The 24,575-nt window shown below is 39.5% G+C and overlaps 1 protein-coding gene across 6 annotated transcripts in view; it reads left to right on the top strand.

Annotated features, from left to right (window-relative positions):
• MROH9 (maestro heat like repeat family member 9) overlaps positions 1-19,008 on the top strand; it is an 89,275-nt gene extending 70,267 nt beyond the window's left edge. For 2 of the 6 annotated variants that reach the window (XM_006942690.3, XM_045049116.1), the window contains 7 exons: positions 4,294-4,431; positions 6,926-7,102; positions 9,749-9,901; positions 10,003-10,119; positions 10,721-10,823; positions 16,897-16,959; positions 18,519-19,008. In XM_006942690.3, coding sequence (XP_006942752.2) covers positions 4,294-4,431; positions 6,926-7,102; positions 9,749-9,901; positions 10,003-10,119; positions 10,721-10,823; positions 16,897-16,959; positions 18,519-18,805 — 1,038 coding nt within the window. In that variant the 3' untranslated portion in view covers positions 18,806-19,008. The other 4 variants (XM_045049117.1, XR_006591972.1, XM_019821594.2 and 1 more) reach the window with 4 other exon arrangements.
• The last annotated feature ends 5,567 nt before the right edge of the window (positions 19,009-24,575 follow it).

Raw genomic sequence — 24,575 nt, forward strand, 5'->3', positions numbered from 1 at the left:
TGAAACTATGCAGTTGAATTAAAGCTATGTGCTTCTTAGGAATCTTTACAATATTTCCACTTCTCTTTTTTTATTCAATATTTTGCCATTTTCATATAACTCTTACATATTAATTTTGGAATTCTTAAGTACTTTGTATTATTCTAAGCTGTTAGTGTAAATGTGGCTTCTTTGTTTTGGTTCTCAAATTTATCTTTATTAAGTATCACTTTGGGTACAGGTTTTCGGGTTTGTTTTGTGTTTTGAGATAGCTACCACCCAATATCACAGTAGGTTCAGGTGTACAACATAGTGATTCTACAATGTGTAGCTTTCACTGCACAACGCTATTACAATACCACTGACTGTATTCCCAGTGCTGTATCTTTTATTCCCGTGATTTATGCATTCCATAACTGGAAGCCTGTATCTCCCACTCTCTTCCACCATTTTTCCCGTCCCTCTCCCCCTCCCTCTTCTTTTTGGCAAACATCAGTTTGTTCTCTGTATTTATGAACCTGATTCTGCTTCTTATTTGTTTATTTGTTTGTTCTGTTTTTTAGGTTCCACATATGAGTGATACTGTGTGGTATTTGTCTTTCTCTGTCTGAATTATTTCAGTCAGCGTGATACTCTCTAGGTCTGTCCGTGTTGTTGCAAATGCAACATCTCACCTTTTTAATGGCTGGATAATATTCCGCTGTGTGTGTGCCACATCTTTACCCATTCATCTATGGATGGACACTTGGGTTGCTTCCATATCTTGGCTAATGTAAATAATGCTGCAATAAACATAGGGGTGCATGTATCTTTTTGAATTCGTATTTTTGTTTTCTTTGGGAAAATACCCAATAGTGGAATTATTGGATCATACGGTATTTCTAGTTTTAATTTTTTGAGGAACCTCCATACTGTTTTCCCAAATGTGGCCTTTTTCATTCAATTTTCAAGCTCATTATTGCTGGGGATGTTCAGGAAAATTAGACTGTATTGTCTTAAATTCAGCTACTCTCCTGTGCCCTAACAGTAACTCTAATAATATTTTTGTTAATTCCCTTGGATTTTCTAGGTATATGATCCTGATGTATGAAGAATAAGGATACCATATTGTTACTTGTGTTCAAATTACTTTCCTGAATCATGTGTTTTTGCCTTGGCCTTTAAAGTTCCATTTTGTGAATTATCTGACCTCTCCCTTGCCCATTTACCCATTCCGATCTTGGTGTTTTTCTCAGTGAATGGTATAATTCTCTCTCTGTCTCTGTGTCTCTCCCTCAAATACACACATTTGTGAAGGATATAAAGTGATCTGTGAACATGTACTTTGACAATAAATACATCCTTAGTGAAATATATTCTAAGGACAAAAAAAATTCTGTAAAGATATACTCACTTTTATCCAGGAGGTTTATAGATACTGTATGTTGATGCTATAATTTTAAGGCTATGGTATAAATTTTACAGCAGAAAGCAAGTAAGCAAATATATTAATACTGTTGGCACCAAGTTTTTCCAGGTGAGAGAAAGATGAGGCAAACATAAAGCCATAAAAAGCTAATATAAACTCTGTTATATTAGATTTGAACTGAATATATCAACATTGTCCAAATGATCTCCTGACTAAAAAAAAAGAATACATCATGGTTCAGCATTGAGCTCTCTAGTCTCAGGGCAGAGCCTGCTTCTAACCCTTTTCCTCCTTTTCCTCCTGTCCGCCCCCCCCCCCCCCAACTCGTGCTCTCCCTCTCTCTCAAAAATAAATAAACATTAAAAAAGAAAGAAAGAAAGAGAAAGAAAGAAAGAAAAAGAAAAGAAAAGAGAAAAGAAAAGAAAGAAAAGAAAAGAAAAGAAAAGAAAAGAAAAGAAAAGAAAAGAAAAGAAAAGAAAAGAAAAAAAAGCTGTCCCAGAAGATCCTAGTGTGCATCTTGGTTAGGAACCATTGACACAGAGAATATCCAATATTCTCTTTAAATGTCAATCTATGTCACACCCCTTTTCTCACTGCTCATTTTGTTTGTTCTTTTTAATATGATATTGGTCAAAATTTGTCTATTATAATGCTTTTTTTTCCCATAGCACAGCCATTAGATTAATTAATCCACTGTGTTTCTGATTCCCAAGTCCATAACCTGCTTCTCTCCTTGTTATTTTCTTACACCAGTTTTCTTTAGCATGTTCTTATTGCTTGTGATATTTTATTTCTCATAATTTCAGGAAATAAATAATGTATTCATGTTTAACACTTCTTTTCAAGCAAAGTCAAGTTGTGCATTTACTTCCAACCACCGTGTACACATCCATTTTATTTTTATTTTCATTGTTCTGCAGTAATCTTTGTTGTATGTTTGAGTTCCTCTGTGGTTTACCATTGTGATCCACGAAAGGGAGAATTCTCTTAAATTTCCAAGTGCTTATGGCTTTTTTTCTTCCATTTAAACTTTCTTCTTGGTTTCTTCTTTTCTTACATACATCATGATTTTTTTAAAGGTGCTTTTTAAATGATTTGTTTTAGGGAACTTACTGATTTTTTTGATCTGATAATCAATTTCTGTGAAAGTTGTTTGGAATGTTGAAAAGAATATATGGTCTCTTCTTCCCTCTCACTTTTGCTCTCTTGCTCTCTATTTTTCTATGTACTTGACCTTAGTCATATTTTAAATTCTTGAAATGTTTTTTGTTAAACTGTCACTTGTGTTTCTAAGACATTTTTAAAATATGTATATTTTGGCTGCTAGTTACTAGATGTATAAAGGCTCGTGGTAATCACATCTTCATTTTGGGTATTAGCTATTAAATACTAAAACTCCATAAACTGGCCTCCCCATCCCTGCCCGCCCTCCAGCCTCACTACCTTTCAGTCTTCTCTTCCCTTCTCATCCTATCACTCTGTCCTTCTTTCAGATGTTCAAACACACCCTGCTCATCTACCACAGGGCCTTTGCACATGGGTTACCTTCCTTGGGGTTATCTTCTCCAAACACTTTATCTAGCTAATGCCAACTCTGCTTTCAAGTCCAAATCTAAATAACAATCCTCATTCTAATTTCAGTCTACAAATGCACAATCTAAATTCAGTTCTCCTTTAAATGTTTTTTTGTGGCACCTTGTAGCTTTTCTTGCTAGTACTGATCACAATTAGCAACTCTGTTTTCATTGGCATAGTATCCTATCTCTTATAGTGTAGTATAGCATTGTTGTACAGTATCAGCCTTTCTTGCCAGTCATGACCACAAGGTCATAGATTGAGACTGTTTTGCTCACTACTGTTTCCCCATTTACTAGCATAGTGCCTGACCCATGGTAGGCACGGCCTCCGAGTATATATAACCATTCTCTGTTAAGGAATTCACCTACCGAACTACAATCTGAGAGAGGGAGGTAATTTATTTTTTTTTTAATTTTTTTTCAACGTTTATTTATTTTTGGGACAGAGAGAGACAGAGCATGAACAGGGGAGGGGCAGAGAGAGAGGGAGACACAGAATCGGAAACAGGCTCCTGGCTCTGAGCCATCAGCCCAGAGCCTGACGCGGGGCTCGAACTCACGGACCGTGAGATCGTGACCTGGCTGAAGTCGGGCGCTTAACCGACTGCGCCACCCAGGCGCCCCGAGAGGGAGGTAATTTAAATTGAGTCACTAAGTTCCCGAGAATGGAGAGAAAAACAATATGTATATGTATGTATATATATCTATATATCTATATATCTATATATATAGATATATAGATATAATTTCTAACAACATGGGAGTTGGAACACTGACCTCCATGCCATCAAAAATCCACATGTAACTTTGAGTCCCCCAAAAACCTAACCATTGATAGTCTACTGTTGACTGGAAGCCTTTCCAATGACATAAACCATCAATTAACACATATTCTGTATGTTATATGTATTATATACTGTATTCTAACAATAAAGTAAGCTAGAGAAAAGAAAATGCTATTTTAAAAAATCATAAGGAAAAGGAAATACATTTATAGTACTGTGGTGTAAAAAAATCTGCATATAAGTGGACCCACAGAGTTCAAACCCGTGTTGATCAAAGGTCAACTATAGACATATACAGATATAGATACAGATGATATATAGATATATATATGCATGTATTTCCTATTATGACTGCTACTTCTCCTTCCAGAGAACTCAGAAATTATGAACACAGAAATGTGTGTAGCGATACATATACGCATTTGGAATTTTAGTGACACTCATGCTACGGTTTTACCGAGAATGTCTTGATTTTTATGGCTGAAGCAGAAATCGTGCATTGGCCTTTATTCTGCTTATGACCTTGTTGACTGTTTTCTTGCAGCTTCTGAATAACTTCTTCAAGGACCCATTCCCAGAAGAATTTTTGGTTCTCTTCAGAAACTGGGTCAATGACTCCAATCCTGCAGTTAGCAAACTGAGCCTCCAGAAAATTGCCAACATGGCACCAGTTATCAATGAGGTACCCGCGAATGTGTGTGTGTGTGGGGGGAGGGGGGGTGTGTGGTTTGTGAATGCCATCACCATCAAAGTTAACCTGAGATTTGATATTGCTCAATATCTTTACTGATAAAACCTTGATATTTCTCAGTTTCTAACAGCTAACCCAGTATCAAAGCCTGATGTTTTATCGGCAAGAAAATTGGGTTGAGTAGAACTGGTGGTGTAAGTAAATTCAGGAGCGTAATGACCTTGTTTACATTTTCCCCACAAAATCATTCATTGCCCTTGGAATTGAGCAGCATCGTCCTACACAAACTCTTTTCTTTCAGTCGAAACCACGCACACGTTAATTTCCCCTTCAATACACACAGGTGCTGACACATTAATTCCGATCTTGGGGCCCTCGCTCACGGTTTTTCTTCCACACCTCACAACACGTTCCTCCTTCACCCATACATATTCACATTTGTCTCCTTTTTCAGCTCAAGTCAAATTCCGCGGAATATTCTGACCTGGCAGCCTCGTTCTTCTCAGAGCCACACCAACTGTCAACACTCGCTTATACAATACTTTATATCAAAAATTCTCTATGGGGCACCTGGGTGGTTCAGTCAGTTAAGTGTCTGACTCTCATAATCTCACACGGTTTGTGGGTTCGAGCCCCGAGTCAGGCTCTGTGCGGACAGTGGAGAGCCTGCCCGGGATTCTCTCTCTCCCTCGCTCTCTGCCCCTCCCCGACTCTCTTGCTCTGTCTCAAAATAAATAAATAAACTTAAAAAAAAAAATCCTCTATGTATGATGCTTGGGCCAGCCGTGTCAGCATCTCCCAGAAAACTTGTTAGAAATGCAAATTGTCAGGCCCCACCCCAGGCGTGTGGAATCAGGAGTCCTGGGGTGGGGGTGGGGGTGGGGGGGACACCAACCTGTGTTTTTGTAAGTCTTCCAAGTGATTCTAACACAGTTTAAACTTGAGAATCACTGTCTTACACTGTTTCCTACTGAATCATGTGAACACTTCTTGCTTTCTAGGAAGATTGAATCTAAGCATACCCTTACGTTTTGTAATTCTCTTATAAATTCCTTTTTCCTTAGTTGTTTTTTGAATTCCAGTCAGTTAACATACGGTGTAATATTAGTTTCATATGTACAATTTAGTAGTACTTACATGCAATACCCAATGCTCATCACAAGTGCACTCCTTAATCCCCATCACCTACTTCACCCATCCCAAAGTATCTCGCATAATGGCATTATGCTGATTCCATAACCCATTGTTGATTTAATAATAAATTTAATAACAAATCCTTGTTTATCTATGAAGCATAGTCTCTGAATGCTCAAAGCCGGTCAGTGGGCACCCATTTTTGCACTTAGAGAGACATGAGCCATGGTCTGTTTGCTTTAAATAAATCACACATGTCAGTGTATATTCTATTAGTAATCAGAGTTATTTATTGCCTTGTCTGGCACTCTTCCCAATGTTATTAACAACTGAAAGGAGGATTCTATGTCAAGTTTAGCTAGGAGAGAAAGAGAGAAACAGTGGAGAGGGAGCTGGGTTGAGATCACATACTATCTATTGGTAAAGACAACTTTCTAGCCAGATGCAAGGCCTCTGGCTATTTTTTTTGGTAAATGGTCTCTGTTTCTTTTGCTTCTTTTCTTTCCAGCCTTTGTTTCTCTTCTTTGAGAAGAGAAGGTGTCTCCTTTTTGCCTTTTTCCTTGCTTTATAATCTGCTGTCTCTGACTCCCAGGCCTTGGCTCAGCAGCTCGGTGGCTCTCACGTCCACACAAGTCACTGGCACCTGGTTTAGAGGTCACACTGTTCGTGATGTGCTGGTGAATGCTTAACGGTCACCTCTCTGGAAATAACACCAATTTCTCTGGTGTAGGTACTCTCCATGCGGCTAATTTCAAGCTGTCAAAGGGGCGTCATTAAACAAAGAATTGGGGAGAGATGCACAGTAGCACATCACAATTTAATATTCCTACCATACAGATAGGATATGTGTATCATATGCCCTCAATGGCATATAAGAGTAAACTGGAGGCAAAGAAATAGGAAGTGATAAGTTTTGAGGATTTATTACCTTTGTTATATTTCTTTACAGATTTACCAAACTTGGTTTTTAATAGTGACTTTTTAAACTTTGATTCCAGTGTAGTTAACATGCCATGTTATATTAGTTTCAGGTGTGCAATAGAGTGATTCAACAACTCTATACGTCACCCATGGGGTGTTCATTGTGATAAGTGTACTCTTGATCCCCTTCACCTATTTCACCCTCTGCCCACCCCCCTCCCCTCTGGCAGCCATCAGTTTGTTGTCTAGAGTTGAGAGTCTGTTTTAACAATCAGCTTACAAAATTTTTGACAATGTGACAGTTGACCGTCTGGGGGCAACCACCCCACACCCCTGCATGCTGCCCAAACTCTGGTGTGTTTGGTACCAAATGCTACCCCAAGTCTCCTTCTAGCTCCAAAATCCAACCATTTTCCTCTTGTATCTATAGATAGAAAATGTCTGCAGCTTATTAATATCCATCTTGGATGCCTTCCTCTCAAAAGAAAAGACTGTTATAATTCGGGCCTTACTCACCCTTCGAAGACTTTTAGGCAAACTGGACAAGGTGACCTACTCTTCTTTGTGTATTAGGATTGCTTCCAGCTACTGCCCTCTGATGGATCACGTGAGTTACAGTTACATACGTGACATCATTCGGTTTTATAGATAAGCTGAAGGCCCAGAAGATAGTCATTTTGTGCAGAAGCACCATCTTTTCCAGAGATAACAATATGAGCCAAAGAAGTACAATCTCTCTCTCTATAGTTATATACATATAAAACTAACCTGTGAGGACCTGGAAAAGTCGGCCCATAAGAAGAGAGAAGCAAAAAATAGCCTCTGTCTTTGCATGAAAGAGGAATTGTAGCTCAGTAGCTATATCTCGGCTAACCCTGGGTCTGGATTCCCTGGGTTCAAATCCCTGTTCTGCCTCTTATGAGCTGTGAAATGTTGAGCAGGTGATTTAGTCTCTTAATGTTCCAGCCTCTCCACCTATAAAATAGAGACAGTGGCACGTGTATTATGGGCATTAGAGATGACGGGTACAATGCCCCAAATGTGTTAGTTATTATCATATAAAACTCTAAGTAAAAGGTCTTTCATCAAAAAGTTGTGCATTTTGAAAATTCTCATTTTGTATAGTAAATGTGTTACAGAAAAGTTGGGTGAAAGCAAGGTATTTTAATAAGCAACAACACTTTGGTATGCCATGGAGAATCTATTTATTTTTAAACACTTCTATGAGTTGTTTGTGAACCAGAGAATTATTTCGTAGAAAATTATTTTGCCAAAATTTATAGGCTCTTAATTATTCAGGTTTCATTGAAGAAGGGCGCAGAATATTAAATTATAAAAAAAGAATAAATTTAGTGGCAAAAATTATTTTCATAAGGACATAGTAATAATAATGGTAAATGGATTTATTGAGCATTTACTAAGTACCAATCAGTATTCTAAGGGATTTACATGGACTACCTCATATAATTCTCTAAACAACTCTATTACTATTATCCAGTTTACATGTAAGGAAAATAAAGCAAAGAGAAATGAATATTTGGCCAAGTTCACACAGCTAATAAGTAGTGGGAATGTCCATGTAATAAATTATTTTCAAAATGAAATCACTTAGGGAAAAAAGAACTAAACTAAACTAAACTAAACTAAATAAATAATCAAACCAAACCAAATGAAAAGAGGCAAAATCAGAGAGGAAAGTACCAAATATCGATTTACCCTAAGTCATCCCTCAGACAGAGTATTTGAAAACTACTGGATATCAATGAAACTATGACATTATGTGTCTCCATTTTTTTATTATTTTTTTTTATGTTTATTTATTTTTGAGACAGAGAGAGACAGAGCATGAATGGGGGAGGGTCAGAGAGAGGGAGACACAGAATCTGACACAGGCTCCAGGCTCTGAGCAGTCAGCACAGAGCCTGACACGAGGCTCGAACTCACGGACCGCGAGATCACGACCTGAGCTGAAGTTGGCTGCTTAACCAACTGAGCCACCCAGGCGCCCCACTATGTGTCTCCATTTTAAAAGAAAAGAATAATTTGCTCAAGCTTAATCTATGGGGAATAAAAACAGGATTTCATCAGGTGTGGAGCACTAAAAGCTCTTTCCACTGGTCCAGATAGGCTTTCAATGGTTAGCATATCTTCCTGTAGACTAAGGATGCAACAGGTAATCCACAGATGAATGCACTTTGTGGGTGTGTTACATTTGGCTGTCATTTTGTATCATTTGTGTTACATTTAGACTGTTGTCTGAGTCCATTATTTTTAAAATGGGAGATTTCTCACAGAAATCTGAATTGTAAATGAAATACCAGAAGATTTGAGAATACTGGAGCCCACAAACCCATTTGGCAACAGTCTGCAGGAGCAGACTCAGGGTGCCCTCTCTGAGAGAGGCCCGAGCCCTCTGCTTCAAGCCCCCCTCCTCTCCCTGCTACCTGCTTTGCTTGTTTACATCAGCTTCCTAGCCCCAAGGACATGACTTGATGACCATTGCTTTAGGTTTGAGCTTTCTTCCACATTTGTTACCTCCGGGAAGGAACATACAAAGCCACATTAGCCATTTGTATTTTGCTGGGAATATATCTAATGTATTTCTGAAAACAGAAAGGAAAAGCAATTAATGAAATCATGAACAAAAACTGGGAAGTGATACGATATTTTTAAAGATTAACCTCTTCTCTGACTTGCAGTTTTTCTCCCCTAGCTTTTTATAATCCCAAAACCTTCCTATTTGGCATAAGCAAGCTCTTAGAAACCTGGTTCTTATGCCAATATGCAAAGAGTTCCCATTGGTATTCACCAGTAATCTGCAAAGGCCTCCAGCCTTTGAATGCACCATGGTTACTTTAAGCACCTTTATGGAAATTACTTCCAGGTTATACAGATTATTCCAATTTATATTTTTAGAACATTCTTAAATACTGTCTTCCTGAATTTAAGAAACACTTTTCACAGGGAATTTTCATAACGCATCTGAATTTGAGTAAGCGAATCTTTATTTTCCAATCCAAAAAAAGCTGACTACTTAGACTGAGATGAATCTTTTCTAAAAATAAATGATAATTATAATTATATATATGTATGTATGTACATATATCTACATGGTATATATACACATATAGTATATATACATGTAAATATATTTAAACATATACACAAGTGTGAGATATGTATCTCCCACTGCTTAAAGAAAAAAGCCTTGTAATATCCTCAGATGTGACCTTTCTCTGTGTGCATATTGTAGAGTAATGAAGGCATTCGGAGCATGGCCATTCGACACTTTGGTGAATTACTCAGGGACATGAGTCATTACACGTGGATGCTAAATGATGTGGTTCTTGGAGGCTTGGTGCCCCTGATCCTGTTTTTGGAGGACACAGATATCAGTGTAGTTAAAGTAAGTCCTGTGATCTCATTTTTCCTAGTTTTGCATAGAATCATCGTGTTTTGGGCAACATCAGACGAGCAGATCCTCAGTGACCTTTCTCTGCTTCACAGGCATGTAGACATACATTAACAATCTGTACCTCAGAATTAAACTGGTCAACATCTTCTTTGCTCAAAGACAAATATTACAATTTTGAGCTGGTGGTGCTCAACATCTGTAACAATCTTGTAAGTAACCCCACAATGTTTACTACCTTAGGAGTTCTAGAAATAACTTGAAAGGAGACCCAAAGCGATGAAAGGTGTGGCAGGGACAAGAGTGGACCCTGGAGAAGGAATGTGAAGAAAAGATAAGACATGAATAGTTACAAGCCAGGGCTTAAGACCAGAAAAAAATTAAATTTTCTGCTTCTTCCCCAACATGGATCGCCTCTGATTATCTTTCTCCAGCCCACTTACTTTGAGCTACGGATGGTGATAAACATAGGAACAGCATTTCAGATCACCAGAAGCAAAACTGGAGTTACTTTGTCATCATCTTAATGAGCTGGTGTTCTGGAAACCAGCATGAATTGCAGCAATAGACAAGTGGGGCTGGAAGAATGCTACGCAAAGGTTGGAAACACAAAGTTGGGCTTAGGAATCATATAATAAACTGAATAACATCTCCAAACAAAAGGGTAAAGTGTATACGTAGAAATCTCCAAGGTTTAAATTGGTCCTAATTTGGTATAAGCAACCAAGCTCTTTTTTCTGGAAACCTCTCTAGAAGAAACATGCTTTTGCCAATGACTGAGTTCCCCCCCCCCCCGCCTCATTTTATTTTCAGCTTGTTTCTCATGAGAACTACATTACAGATTTGATATCTGACACCTTGGGGTTCCTGAGAAGCTCCCGAATATATCTGAGGAAAGCATCAGTTATTTTAATTGGTAAATAAAATTCAATTCTCATTTTTTAATTTGCCTTACAAGGTACAGAATGGGGTAGCAGCTGGAAGTCTTTCTTAAAAAAATACAAATTTTCTTGGTTTATGAGGGGCAGCACCTGCCATGGTGGTATCTATTAATCAAAGTTAGATATGTGATGAGAATAGAGTTCTATTTGCTAACACAGTAAGTATTATTATACAAAGTGCATTCAACAGGATGAATTTCAGATTTTAAGATGGTGGCAAACCATTGCTAATTCTTCCCCTTCACTGCCTAAAAATCAACCCAAAGAGCAAGAAGAATATAAAAAATACAAATACCATCTTCAATAAAACAGGACAACTGTAACTACAAATTACAGATGAGGAAATGCTACTGAATCCAATAAAGTTCTTTCAAAAGTGTTGTGGGGGCAGGGGAGGTGCAGGAAGATTCTAACAGAGGACAACTAAAGTTTTTGATCTTGTACAAACCTGACCAAACAGGGGTTTTGTCCCCCCTCACTAGTTTGTTACCATAAAGATCGAAATTAATAAACCTTTATTTAGAATGACAGGAAGTGAGTTCCCTGTTTGGTAGTGGGATCTTCCCTTGACCCTATTTAGCATCATGGAGTAGCGGGGGCACCCAGGACTGAGGAAATAGTCATGTCAGTAGGACTTGTAGAGAGGAGTCTGTCAGTCAGCGAAGGTAGAAGACAAATCAAACCAGGCTCATCACTAGAGCTCCCAATCTCTCTGGGGCTTAGAGGAGCAACGCAACACAAACGTGCAGAAAATCCTGTGTCATAAGAACTTTATTTCAAACCGGAAAGAGCTCCTATCCTGAATTCTACCCTGGAACTTTCTGCAAACAGTCCTCTATAACTAATATTGCAAGATCCCAAAATAAATAATTGAAAAAGGCATTATCTTTCTACAGAGGTATTTCCATGGGGAAAATGGAGGACAAAAAAAAATTAGAAAATGTTTCTACAGACCAGATAAAAACCATGATATATATTTCTGTGAACCCAAAACTTTGTTATGTAAAGATCTAAGGTATAATGTCAACACACGGGCAGTATATGATAGGAGAACGGGAGCACAGGAAAAATCAGCTTTCAAAGAATGGGGGGAAAGCGTAAGAAAAAAACTATATAACCATTAGTACACTATAACCAGCAGAAGAGAAAATATAGATTGTTGAGAACCTTAGGAAGGAAGGAACAACAGGTACAGGGTTGAGAAATGCTAGCAAGAGGAATGAAAACCGGCAAGAAACAGTTTGAAAAGCTAAGGGACAATGAGCAATCCAGAAGATAGATAAAAGAAATGCCAACTATGCATAAATATCCCTGAAGAAGAAAAATGATTAGGGGCGCCTGGGTGGCTCAGGCAGTTAAGCGTCCAAATTCGGCTCAGGTTATGTTCTCATGGCTGGAGAGTTTGAGCCCCGTGTCAGGCTCTCTGCGGTCAGCTCAGAGTCTGGAGCCTGCTTTGGATTCTGTGTCTCCCTCTCTCTCTGCCCCTCCCCGACTCGCATTCTGTCTCTGTCTCTGTCTCTCTCTCTCAAAAATAAATAAATATTTAAAAAAATTAAAAAAAATTTTTAAAAGAAAACGATTAGAGCAAAAAGGCGTTCATTCCAAAGGTATAACTTAAGGGGCTCCTGGGTGGCTCAGTCGGTTAAGCATCCAACTCTCGGTTTTGGCTGAGGTCATGATCTCATGGTTTGGTTAAGTTTGAGCCCTACGTCAGGCTCTGCCTTGACAGTGCAGAGCCTGCTTGGGATTCTCTCTCTCTCCCTCTGTCTCTGCCCCTCCCCTGCTCATGCTCTCTGTCTCTCAAAATAAATAAACTTAAAAAAAAGGTATAATTTAAGAAATAAAAGAATTAAATAAACTGAGGTTTGATAAAATGTTTTTCAAGAAACATTTTATACAGAATGCAGCATTAAGACATTTCCTAATGAAGTTATGGAACTTCACAGTTAAAGAATTCTTTGAGCATTTAGGGGGGGGGGAATGTCATCTATAAGTTACAAAATAAGTAAATCTGGCCTTAGATTTCTCCACTTCGGTATTCAACCCTAAAATAAAGTAGAATAGTGCCTACAAAATCCTAAATGGAATGAAAAAAAGAGAGAGGAAAGAGGAAGGAAGGGAAAAGGAGAGAGCAGCAAAGAGGGGGGAAAGGAAGAAAAGAAAAAGAAATAAGAGTCCCGGGGGGCGGGTGGGAGATGAGTGAGGGAGGAAGGAATGAAAGAAGTACGGACAGATGAAAGGAAGGAAGGGAGATGGAAAAAGAAACTACGATGTGTGCAATATTTCTATGGAAAAAAAAAAAAAAACCTTGCAAGTATTACTGAAAGACACAAAGAAGATCTGAAAAAATAGAAGGGTATAGACCAAATTTTGGGAAAGAAAGAATCAAATTTAAAAATGTGCCAGTTCTGGGGTGCCTGGGTGGCTCAGTCCATTGAGCGTCCAACTCTTGATTTCAGCTCAGTGCATGACCTCAGAGTCGTGAATCCAAGCCTCGCATCGGGCTCCACAGAGCCTGCATGGAATTTGCTCTCTCCCTTTCTCCCTGTCCCTTCCCCCCCCTCTAAAATAAATAAATAAACTTAAAAAAAAAACAAAGAAAATAAAATGTGCCAATTCTTTCCTACATGGATCTATGCATGGAACGAACTGCCAATTCGAATATCAGTATGGCTTTCTTTTTGCAAAACTGACATGTTGATTCTAAAAATAATGTGGAAAGTTAGCATACAAGAATATCCAGGAAATTCTGACCAAGAGAAAAAAAAAAGATGGGGCCAGGGGTGGGGGTGGGGGACTAGCTCTAACAGATATTAATACAGCTACAGTACTTAAAATCACACGGAATAAATAGACAAACAAGTAGAACAAAGTACCGTCCAGAAATAACTATCAAAACATGCAGTGTTTTAAAGTGAATCATTGGCTTTAACTAACAGTGATGAGAATATAGAATCTTCCTTAAATAGCTTCGGGACACCTGGTGAGCCATCTGGAATTTCAAAAATTATTTCATTCCTATCTTACTTACTTACTTCAAATAAATTCCAGATAGTCAAAGGCTCATAGGCTAAAAATGAAACCATAATGATAAATAAAGTAGAATAGTATGGAAAAATTTATTGTATAGTCATGGGGTGGGCAAGACCTTTCTAAAGTAAAGGTCAAAATCTAGGAACCATGAGGAAAAGATTGATAAACTATGAAAAAAAGTAAATACTTCTGCAGGGCAAAACCACTATAAACAGTCAGAACCCAAACTGAGATGATACCACAAATGAAGGGTGAGTTCTCGCTGTCCGAAGATTCTTTATAAATCCATAAGAAAAGACAAGAAATTCCTAAAAATTCCCATTATTGGCATAGAATTTTGTACAAAATAGCTGACCTTTAATAAAATAAAATTTAAAAAAACAGACATATAGAAAGAATTTTTTAATGCAAGAAAAAAAAAACAACCAAACAATGGAAATAGAATCCAGGATATACAATTCTTGAAGTAGGTATGAGCTTTAAAATAGAAATTATAAATGTGTTTAAAAGATTAATAAAATGGAATGCATAATTCAGTGGATAAGATTAACAGCAGATTAGAAAGACCTGAAAAGAGACTTTGAGAATTAGATCTGTCAGAACAAAATATTCAGCTTCAAGATCGAAGTTTGAAGAGATAAGAGTAGAAAATAGGAAAAGAGCATAAGAGTATGAGACATGGTGAAAAGGTGAGAAATACACATCCATAAGGAGAGAGGAAGAAGAATGAGGCAAAAATGTTTGAAGGGTAAAGGCCAAGAATTTTCCAAAACTGAAATAAGGTAATAACAAGAAATAACACATCTAGGTTTGTAAAAGGAAAATAAAACTTTTAAAATATGTAGATAAATAATTATATTTAAAAATATTTAGAACACTGGAAGGAATTCAGAAAAATTGTTTGAATTAATACATAAACGTAGCAAGCTTTCTAGACACAGCATCAAAATACAAAGATCAATCAGATTTCTATATACTAAGAATAAACCATCAGGAAATCAAACTTTTGAAAATGCCTAATACCATAGCACCAAAAAATCCTGAAATAACTCAAAATAAAACTACAGAAAGATGCCCAAGATGGGTACGCAGAAAACCAGAAAACCCTGAGACAATTTTTAGAAACTTAGATATATAATGTTGGTGGACTAAAGGATCAGAGAGTATGGTAGCTTCGACTCTTCCCCAAACTGATCTGTAAATTCAGTGCAATCCCAAACAAAATCTCACCAGGGGCTCTGAGTGTGAGTGTGTGTGTGTGTGTGTGTGTGTGTGTGTGTGTGTGGTGTGTGTCTGCGTGTGAAATGAGACAAGCTGATTCTAAATTTTACATGAAAATGTAATGGTTTGAGAATAGCCAAGATGATTTAAGGAAGAACCACAACGTTGAAAACTTATACTACTAGGTAGATATCAGGACACAGTATACATTAAGGTAATGTGGCAGTGGCATTGTGATCGAATGAAGTCAAGACACTACCCACCCCCCCCACCCCCGCCACACACACAATTATGATACAAGTGACCCTGCACAGCAATAGGGAAAGGACAGTGTTTGCTTTAGCGGTTCTGGGTTAATCACACAGGGATATAAAAAATATCTTGACTCTTATTTTATGCAATATAATTACAGTTGGATCTACAATCCAAAAGTGTAAGAGGTAACACAATAAAGCTTCTAGAAGTAAATACTGAGTAGTAGGATATCAGGATGACCTTGAGACAGCAAAGATTTCTTATAAGGACCCCAAAATTCACTAACCATAAATAAAAAGATGGTGAACTGGACTACATTAAAATTAAAGACTTCTGTTTATTAAAAAAAAAAAGTGGAAAAGTTTAGCCCCAAAACAGGAGAAGAATTTGTAAGGCATGTAACATTTAAAAAGATTAGTACCCAGAATAAAAACGCCTACAAATACATAAGTAAAAGACAACTCGATATAAAAACAGGCAAGGGACTTGTCAGAACAGGCATTTTACAAAAGAAATATAAAAGTGGCCAATAAATACTATATAAAATTCTTATTAATCATGACCAAAACAGCAAAGAAAATCACAGTGTGATGCCACCAAATCCATGAGAATAACTGAAAGGAAAAAGACTAACAATGTCAAGTGGTAGGAGGCAAAGCAATGGAAATGTTCATAGTTACGGGTGGGAGTGAAAATTGGTACAACCACTTTGGAAACTGTTTAACAGTAACGATTAAAGGGGAAGATAAGCATATCCCTTAGCCAATAAGTCTTCTCCTAGCTACATACCAAACATTAATGCATACCAAAATTCATGTCCAAGAATGCCCATGATAATATCATTATTCGTATAGCCTCAAATTGTTCAGCAGCAGCAGAATGGATTTTTTTAAATGCTGCATTCATAAGATGGAGTATCATATAACAGCGTTCAGCAAACTTTTTCTGTAAAGGAACAGATAGTAATTATTTTAAACTATGAGTACTGTCTGGTCTCTGTCAAAACTACTCAGCTCTGCCATAAAAGTAGAATGGATAAAAGTAGCAATGGATAATACATAAATATATGAGCCAATGAGCTTGGCTTTGTTCCAAGAAAACTTTATTTGCCAACTCCTGATATGTAGCAGTGGAAATGAATGAACTATTGCTTCATTAAAGAAGTTGGATGAATCTCCCAATAATGCTCAACAAGTTGAGCTAAAGAATAGTCTAAGGGGTGGGGGAGGAGATTGGGAAGGGCATGCCAGAGACTTCTGGAATGGTAGCAGTTTTTCTATTTAATGACCTAAGTGGAGCTAGAAATGTTCGCAGTAATCATGCACTGAGCTGTGCCAATATGATTTATGCACATTGATACACATAAATATATCTCCATAAAAAGTATCATTAAATAATAATTATTTGAAAGCACTGAAAGGTGTTCCAAGGATAATCTAAGACATGGTTTGCTTTGAGGAAAGCTATGGAGGCAGCTAGATTAGAGGATGCATTTCCACAATGTATTTTGGGGTCACTCTAATACTACTTTGTGCGTAGGGTACCTGGCAAAATCAGGTGGCCATTTACTGCTCAGAGATGAAATTGAAGTCATGCTTGAAGGTAAGTGTTGAAGTTATAATGAAATCTGTATGTATGAGTTATGTATAAGTCTAAATGAATTCACTGTCTGTGATTCAATTCACATATGTGTTCTATAATGGTGCCAGGGACGGGAGGAGGGTGGTAGGGAGGAATCAATGGAAAAACTAGGTTAAAGGGTATCTTTTTTCTCTTCTCTTCTCTTCTTTTATTTCTTTTCTTTTCTTTTTTCTTTTCCTTTCTCTTCTTTTTCTTTTCTTCTCTTTTCTTCTCTTCTCTTTTCTTTTCTTTTTTTCTCTTCTCTTCTCTTCTCTTCTCTTCTCTTCTCTTCTCTTCTCTTTTCTTTTCTTTTCTTTTCTTTTCTTTTCTTTTCTTTTCTTCCTTTCCCTTGTCTGCTTCCCTTTCCTCCCTTCCGTTCCCTCCCCTTTCTCCACTTGCACCGGAGAGAATTAAAGAACAGTGTTTGCTCTCAAGATGTCCGAACTTTGGCATCTCTCTCTTAGCCTCTATTTCCTCATCAGGATCAGATTTACAAACAGGTGGGATAGAAAATAGGGTGGCAGCTTCCCTCCCTTCCGTGTGTGTGTGTGTGTGTGTGTGTGTGTGTGTGTGTGTAATAGACTTTATTTTTTAAAGCAGTTTTAGATTTACAGCAAAACTGACAGGAAGGTACAGAGATTTCCTATATACCTCCTGCCCTCACAATGTTGCACAGCCTTCCCCACCATCAACATCTCCCCCACTCCAGATGTTTGTTACAACTGATAAACCGACATTGACACATTACGATCTTCCTTTTTTATTCCCTCATTCCCCCCATTCACTCATTTCTTCAATACCTATCTGTGGACAACCTGCAAATGCTAAGCCCTGTAATTCTGCCTCCGTGTCCTCAGAATCTTCTTTCTCTCCCCCTTCTCTTCCTGCTCCTTCTCCTCCCTTTTCCACATCTGTCCTCCCCTCCCCCCCCATTTCTTCTTGTTAAGAAGAAAATAACTCCCACAAGCCTGGTGTCTGGATATAATGACATTAGCCTTTTGGTATATGTATTATCTCAGATATTTTTAAAGGATATAAGCTATTATATATTTATTTTTTGAATTATCAAAAAGTTGTGTAACTTTCTCATTTCCTCATATATTCATGCCAATATTCATATATTCATGCCAAGAAACAGGGGTTTGCATCATCGTAGTAATATGTGTGTGCCATTTCATTTTATGATATGGCGGATTTTTACGTGGTTCTCTGTTGATGAATGTTTAGACAGATTCCAACTTTTCTCATTATTATGAGTACTACTGAGCCTCTTGATGAATATATATTTATGCCATGTAGCAGAATGCTTAGCACATGACAGGCACTCAGTCAATGTTTAGTGAGAATTCCTATTTTTCTTTTAATGAGGTCTGGTGAGGATAGCAGATAAAACTTCCTGGCTGCTTCTAGCCAAAATAGTGAAATTTAAGGGTGGAAAGGAGAGAAGGAGAGACTCTGTGAGACATGGTGTTTGTTCGGGGTTAGAGCTTCTCGACCACAAAAGAGACGTCTTGAACTAAAGGTTCTTCTGCTCTTAACAGCTATTGACAGAGTGCTTTGGGATGAAGATCCCATCATCAGACAGTTGGCAGAAATCACCCACAAAATTTTTAAGGAAATAGCCCACAGACTGACGTCCTCACATGTTAAACAAACCTTCCGAAGATTATTTCACTTCATCTATATAAAAAAATTGAAGCCTCTTTACAATTATAACTGGCCCAACAACCTGGCCAGCAGTCCTATGAAGATTAAGGAAACCGATGGTGACAAGGAAGGACTTACCGATGAGAATTATGTATACATGTTTGTAAAGAATGAGACTTGAAGAACTTCCCAGAAGAGGAATGATTTTCCTTTCCCACCTGATAACTTGAGTCTATAGGTACGTGCTTTTCTGAAGGATGCTGGAAGCCTTTCCTGTCACTTCTTAGCTCTCTATTCAAATAGAGAAATCTATTGCTTCTTTATGTTTGATGCTGAGCAGAGAGTTCACCTCATCAAATCCGCTAATAAAATTGAAAAATCATATAAGCAAAGCATTTGATGAGAAGCTCTTGATTTTGATCAGATCAACCTGCGTCTACTGAACACCTTCCAAGTACCAGGCACGATGCTAGGCGGTGGGGACATCTGGATGATATAAACAGGGTTTCTGTTCTCAGGAGAGTCACAGCATGGCTGTTTCCATCCTGCTTGGGCAAATGCTGCCCAGGGCAGTTTCAAAAAGGAAGGAACGGATCTTGCACTGCAGGACGAAGGCGAGCCCCTGTATTCTTGCATTCTTATTGGAGACACTGAGGCAAGAAGAGTGTTGGGGGAGAGCTAGAGACTTTGTTAAGGACACAGGCGGGCAAGGAAAGAATGGGGAGAGCTGAGGCCTGAGGGGAAGATGATGCTGTGCCCATCACTTTAAACTTTTTTTTTCAACGTTTATTTATTTTTGCGACAGAGAGAGACAGAGCACGAATGGGGGAGGGGCAGAGAGAGAGGGAGACACAGAATCGGAAACAGGCTCCAGGCTCTGAGCCATCAGCCCAGAGCCCGACGTGGGGCTCGAACTCCCGGACCGCGAGATCGTGACCTGGCTGAAGTCGGACGCTTAACCGACTGCGCCACCCAGGCGCCCCCACTTTAAACTTTTTGAAATGAAAATAGGATAACCCGTCCTAGTTAGTGGTGACCATTGCCCTCAGGATCTGGTGTCCCGCCATCCTGACCCATCAGAAAGTCCTCAATGGTCTTGCCTGACCTGTTGCTTGGGCTCATCTTTCATTCCCCTCACTGTACCTCCCTCCCACCCTGTGCTCCCTCTCTGGCATCAACCCCTCCAGCCACAGGAAACTACCAGTAACCCCTACGGTTCAGGTGTTGTGTCTTTGTAATGTGTCAACTCGCAACGCTCGCACATTTCCACCGCTTCGTGGGCCCACCGCACTGGTGTGGGGTAGCAGTCACTGCATCTGCCCTGGGGTCCTCCTTCCACCTCTCTGACTTCTGAGCCAGTGGGTTTAGTTCCGTTGACAAAGGACACCAGCTTCTCCTGTGGGACAGCCATGGACGGTAGAAGCCATAGGAGACTACCACCGCTCCAAGACTGTGGGTTCTACCCCGTCCTTGCTGTCCTACTTTACACCCCCCCTTTCCTTCCCAACCGCATTGAGCTTGAGACTTCAAGCTTGGCTTCAATGTGAAGACGACAGTCTTGCAGAGACTACGTCCCCCATGGTTGCTTGCAGTCACATCTTTGGTCATGCCTCTCTAATTCAACCCTGACCCGTGTATGGGAGATGCACTTGCTCCTGTGTTTTGCCTTGATGCTCTGTGTGCTCTTGTTGCATTTACCAGCTTGTAGTGAAATTATTGCTTTTTTTCTCTTCCTGCCCCACAACACTGAAGTTTCTTAAAGGTAAATGCTGTATCTTACGCCTGGTGGAGTACTCTAGAGCCCCGCGGTGCCTGGCACCGGATGAATGCTCAGTGAACACATGCCAACGAATGAAGTGCTAACAGGACATGTTGCCCTCACGCTTCAGTAAGAATTTTCAGATATTAATAAGCGTTGGTTAATATTAAACATGATGAAAGAATGGATACTTTTAATTTACTCCTTAGTCCATATTACTTCATTCTTACCCAGATGTTCCAGACCTCACTTCTCAAAATCAAAGCAACTTCCTTTCCCACCTTTAAGCGAGCAGGATACCTAGTGTGGTAGGCTACATAATAACCCTCCTAACGATATCCAATTCCTGATCCCCAGAATCTGCGAATATTTTACCTTCCATGGCAAAAGGAGTTTTACAAACATGATCAATTAAAGGATCTTGAGGTGAGGAGATTAGCCTGGATTATCCAGGCAGGCCAAATATAATTATAGGTTCTTTATAAGAACAAAACGGGAGGCCAGAGAGGAAAGAGATTTTGGAGATGCAACACCCTTGCTTTGAAGCTGGAGGTAGGGACCAGAAACCAAGGAAGGCAACTCTAGAAGCTTAAAAAGGCAAGGGAATGGGTTCCCTCCCAGAGCCTCCAGAGGGAGCACAATGCTACCAACACCTTGATTTTGTTCCCAGTGAAACGCATTTTGGACATCTGAACCCCCAAACTGTAAGACAATAAGTTGATGCTGTTTTAAGCCACTACATTTGGTAGAGCAGAAATAGGAAACTAAGATACCTAGATTTCTACGAAACAAAGCAAACCGAAGTAAACTCCAACTCTCCCCACTCAAACACACACGCACACACACACGCACGCACACAGACAGCAATGAGTATAATGGACGTTATGCAAATGTCGAGGTTTCTGTAAAAGATCTGATATTCTGTGCTATTTATACATTAGACATGCTCTTCAAAGTCCATTAGGCCACCCCATCCTCACACCCAACTGACACTGTAGCCTCTTCATCATCTCCCGGCTCTCTCTCCACTTTCTCCCTCCCATCTCTTCTCCCCACCCCGCCGCCCACCACCTTGAATTCCTTGACTTCCCAGGAACCATGAGCTCTTTTCACTTTGTTGTAAAACAGTTGGCTCTCCACAGGTTCCAACTCTAGCCTGAACTTCCATATGCTCTGAAGACATAAAGGCCTTCTTGCAAAACGTCCTATCTTCCGGAGGTCCAATTGTGATTCTAAATAAATAGCACATTCCCTGCTGGCACATGTCTGTGTTACTGCCATTTTCAAAAATTTTAATAATTCTTGCAGGCTTCCCCATGGCAATCATGAATGTGCAGTGCAGAACGTGGTGCTGTGCAGAACGTGGCCACCGTCCTGGAATACTCACCCCTCACTCTCTGCTCTCCGGGGCCACTGGCTTTCTCATCTCTGTGTGACCCATGCATTAGGGCCTGTGCTCATGCTCTTCCTGTGCCTGAAACACATCATCACCCAGCCAGTTAGTACCCATCTTTCGTTCTTTCTTTTTTTTAATGTTTACTTATTTTTGAGGGAGAGAGAGAGAAGAGGAAGGGCAGAGAGAGAGGGAGACAGAGGATCTGAATCAGGCTCTGCAGTGACAGCAGAGAGCCCAAAGCAGGGCTCCAACTCACGAACCATGAGATCATGACCTGAGCCAAAGCTGGACACTTAATCGTCTGAGCCACCCAGATGCCCCCCTACCCATCTTGCAAACGCCAACTCAAAATTCATGTTCACAGAACCCTCTATATGCCTCTGTAGCACTAACCACAATTACTAGAATAACTAGGGTAATAACTAGGATAATTACGGAACAAATTATTGGAAAAAAGTAATTTATTTTACAATGAGTTGCCTATGCCCTGATCCCATTGCTAAAACGTCAGCTCTATAAGGTCATGCACCGTGTCTGCTTGGTCGCCCCTGTATCCGCCAGGGGCCTGGCACAGTGCCTTATGCATAATAATATTTAATATATATTTATCACATGGATGGATGAATGAATGAACGAATGAACACATAACCAGGTTTTCTGATACTAAGAGGCTAGATGTGTTGGTAATAATAATAATGGGAAGACTCAGCCAAAGCTTGATTAGGTACCTTGTTGTGGCCCCTGGTATAAGGAATGGGCTACCATTTGTTGGATACCTACTATGTGGTCAGCATTTGTCTTATGATTATCTTAATTCATTTTCACAATAACCCTGGAAAAGGGATATTTTTGCCCCATTGTGCAGATGAGGCACTACCGTATACTCTATTAGCTTTGATGTCCATGGAGCCGGAGAGAATGTAAGTGGTCCCCGGTGAGGTCACTGTTCCAGAAAAGACCACTGGCCTCTCTTCTATGCAACAAAATGATGGTGGCACCCGGTCAGGGAAGGAAAGAGCCTCCCACTGAGATACCCTCTCTAACCCTCAGTATGTTCCTGTTGCACATTCTGCCCACTTCCTTCGAACAAAATAGCGACAGAAATTGATAAAACTGAGTGGCGACTATATGCCAGACACTGTACAAGGTGCTCTATTGTACGATCCAAATTTATTCTTCCAAATATCTCAGCAGTTGACTCTTATTACTGTTTCCATTTTACCCTTTAGGAATCCAAGTCTCAGAAAGGTTGTGTAAATCGTCACCATCTTAGGGAGAGGAAGATAGAATATTTAGCCTCAGGGACTCCAGACCCAGGGATCTCAATCACTACCACATTGTATTTGCCTTTTAGGGATCGATTTTTCCCACTGGCTATAAAACTTCGTTATATATACCGGAATCACTTGGACAGTTGTGTGTTTTTTAAATTTTTTTTAACATTTATTTATTTTTGAGAGACAGAGTGTGAGCAGGGGAGGGGCAGAGAGAGAGGGAGACACAGAATTCGAAGCAGGCTCCAGGCTCTGAGCTGTCGGCATAGAGTGGGGCTCAAACTCACAAATCGCGAGATCATGACCTGAGCCGAAGACGGACGCTTAACTGACTGAGCCACCCAGGCGCCCCATGTTCGTTTGTTTTTTAAATAACAGCAAGCTGATTTTAATCTAGACCATTTACATCAGAATCTTCCGGTCTGAGGCCTGGGCATCAATGTTTTTTAAGATTCCAGCTGGATGGGTGCCTGGGTGGCCCAGTTGGTTAAGCATCTGACTCTTGATTTGGGCTCAGGTCGTGATCTCATGCCTCATGAGACCGAACCTCACACCAGGCTCTGTGCTTGGGATTCTCTCTCTCTCTCTCTCTCTCTCTCTCTCTCCCTCTCTCTGCCCCTTCCCTGCTTTCTCTCTCTCTTTCAAAATAAACATTAAATAAAAAAAGGATCCAGGTGATCTAGAGGGAAGACAATACTATAAATCAATGTTATGAGTTCATCCTGGAGACTGGATTTAGACATTTGTGTATCCCCAGCGTCCAGCACCGTGTCTGACATGTGAAGAAAAACCTTATAAAATGTATCTATGATTTATTGTGCCGTAGGAACCAATTAGACAGGAACCAATCATTTATAAACAAACATTTGTTAAGTGTCTAGTGTAAGCAAGGCACTGTCCTGGGGAATAAGGATATAAATTAAGCATTTCCAGATACACGATTCTAATAAGATATTAGCAGCAGGAAAAGAGAGTCTATTTCCCTGTAAAAAGAAAAAGTACCTAAATTCTAAGGAGAGCTCCTGTGTGGACTAGGATAGTCAGGATTCTAAACACTGACGAAGTAAAAATTAGATGTTTACTACACTTGTATCAATTTGCTTGCTTTCCAGCAGATTTTGCTCTCTTTGCAATATCTAAATAGACATCGATGTCGAGTTAATAGAAGGCAAATTACGCGCATGGTGTTGAGGTGGAGGCAAAGATCACGTGGGCAGACAGGAAGGCACGTCTGGTAAAGAACGGAGTTTTTTGGGCAAGGAAGTATTGTGGTGGTCTTAAAACCTGGCGGCATTCAAAGGGAACCACTACTCCAAGGTCTCCCTCTCGGAATAATGATAGAAGAATCTAGACTCGCATTGAGGAGTCGTGGGGTTGAGTCTTGCGCTCTCCGCTTACTAGCTCGAAGCCTTAGGTAATGCACTTCATTTCAGGTTCTCTTGCTGTGAAATGGAGTTAATATTCCCCAGGAAACAGGATTATTATGAAGCTTTCACGGTGTAATTATAGATGAACGCCTTAG

Source organism: Felis catus, chromosome F1 (genome assembly GCF_018350175.1).
Source record: "Felis catus isolate Fca126 chromosome F1, F.catus_Fca126_mat1.0, whole genome shotgun sequence".
Taxonomy (NCBI): Eukaryota; Metazoa; Chordata; class Mammalia; order Carnivora; family Felidae; genus Felis; species Felis catus.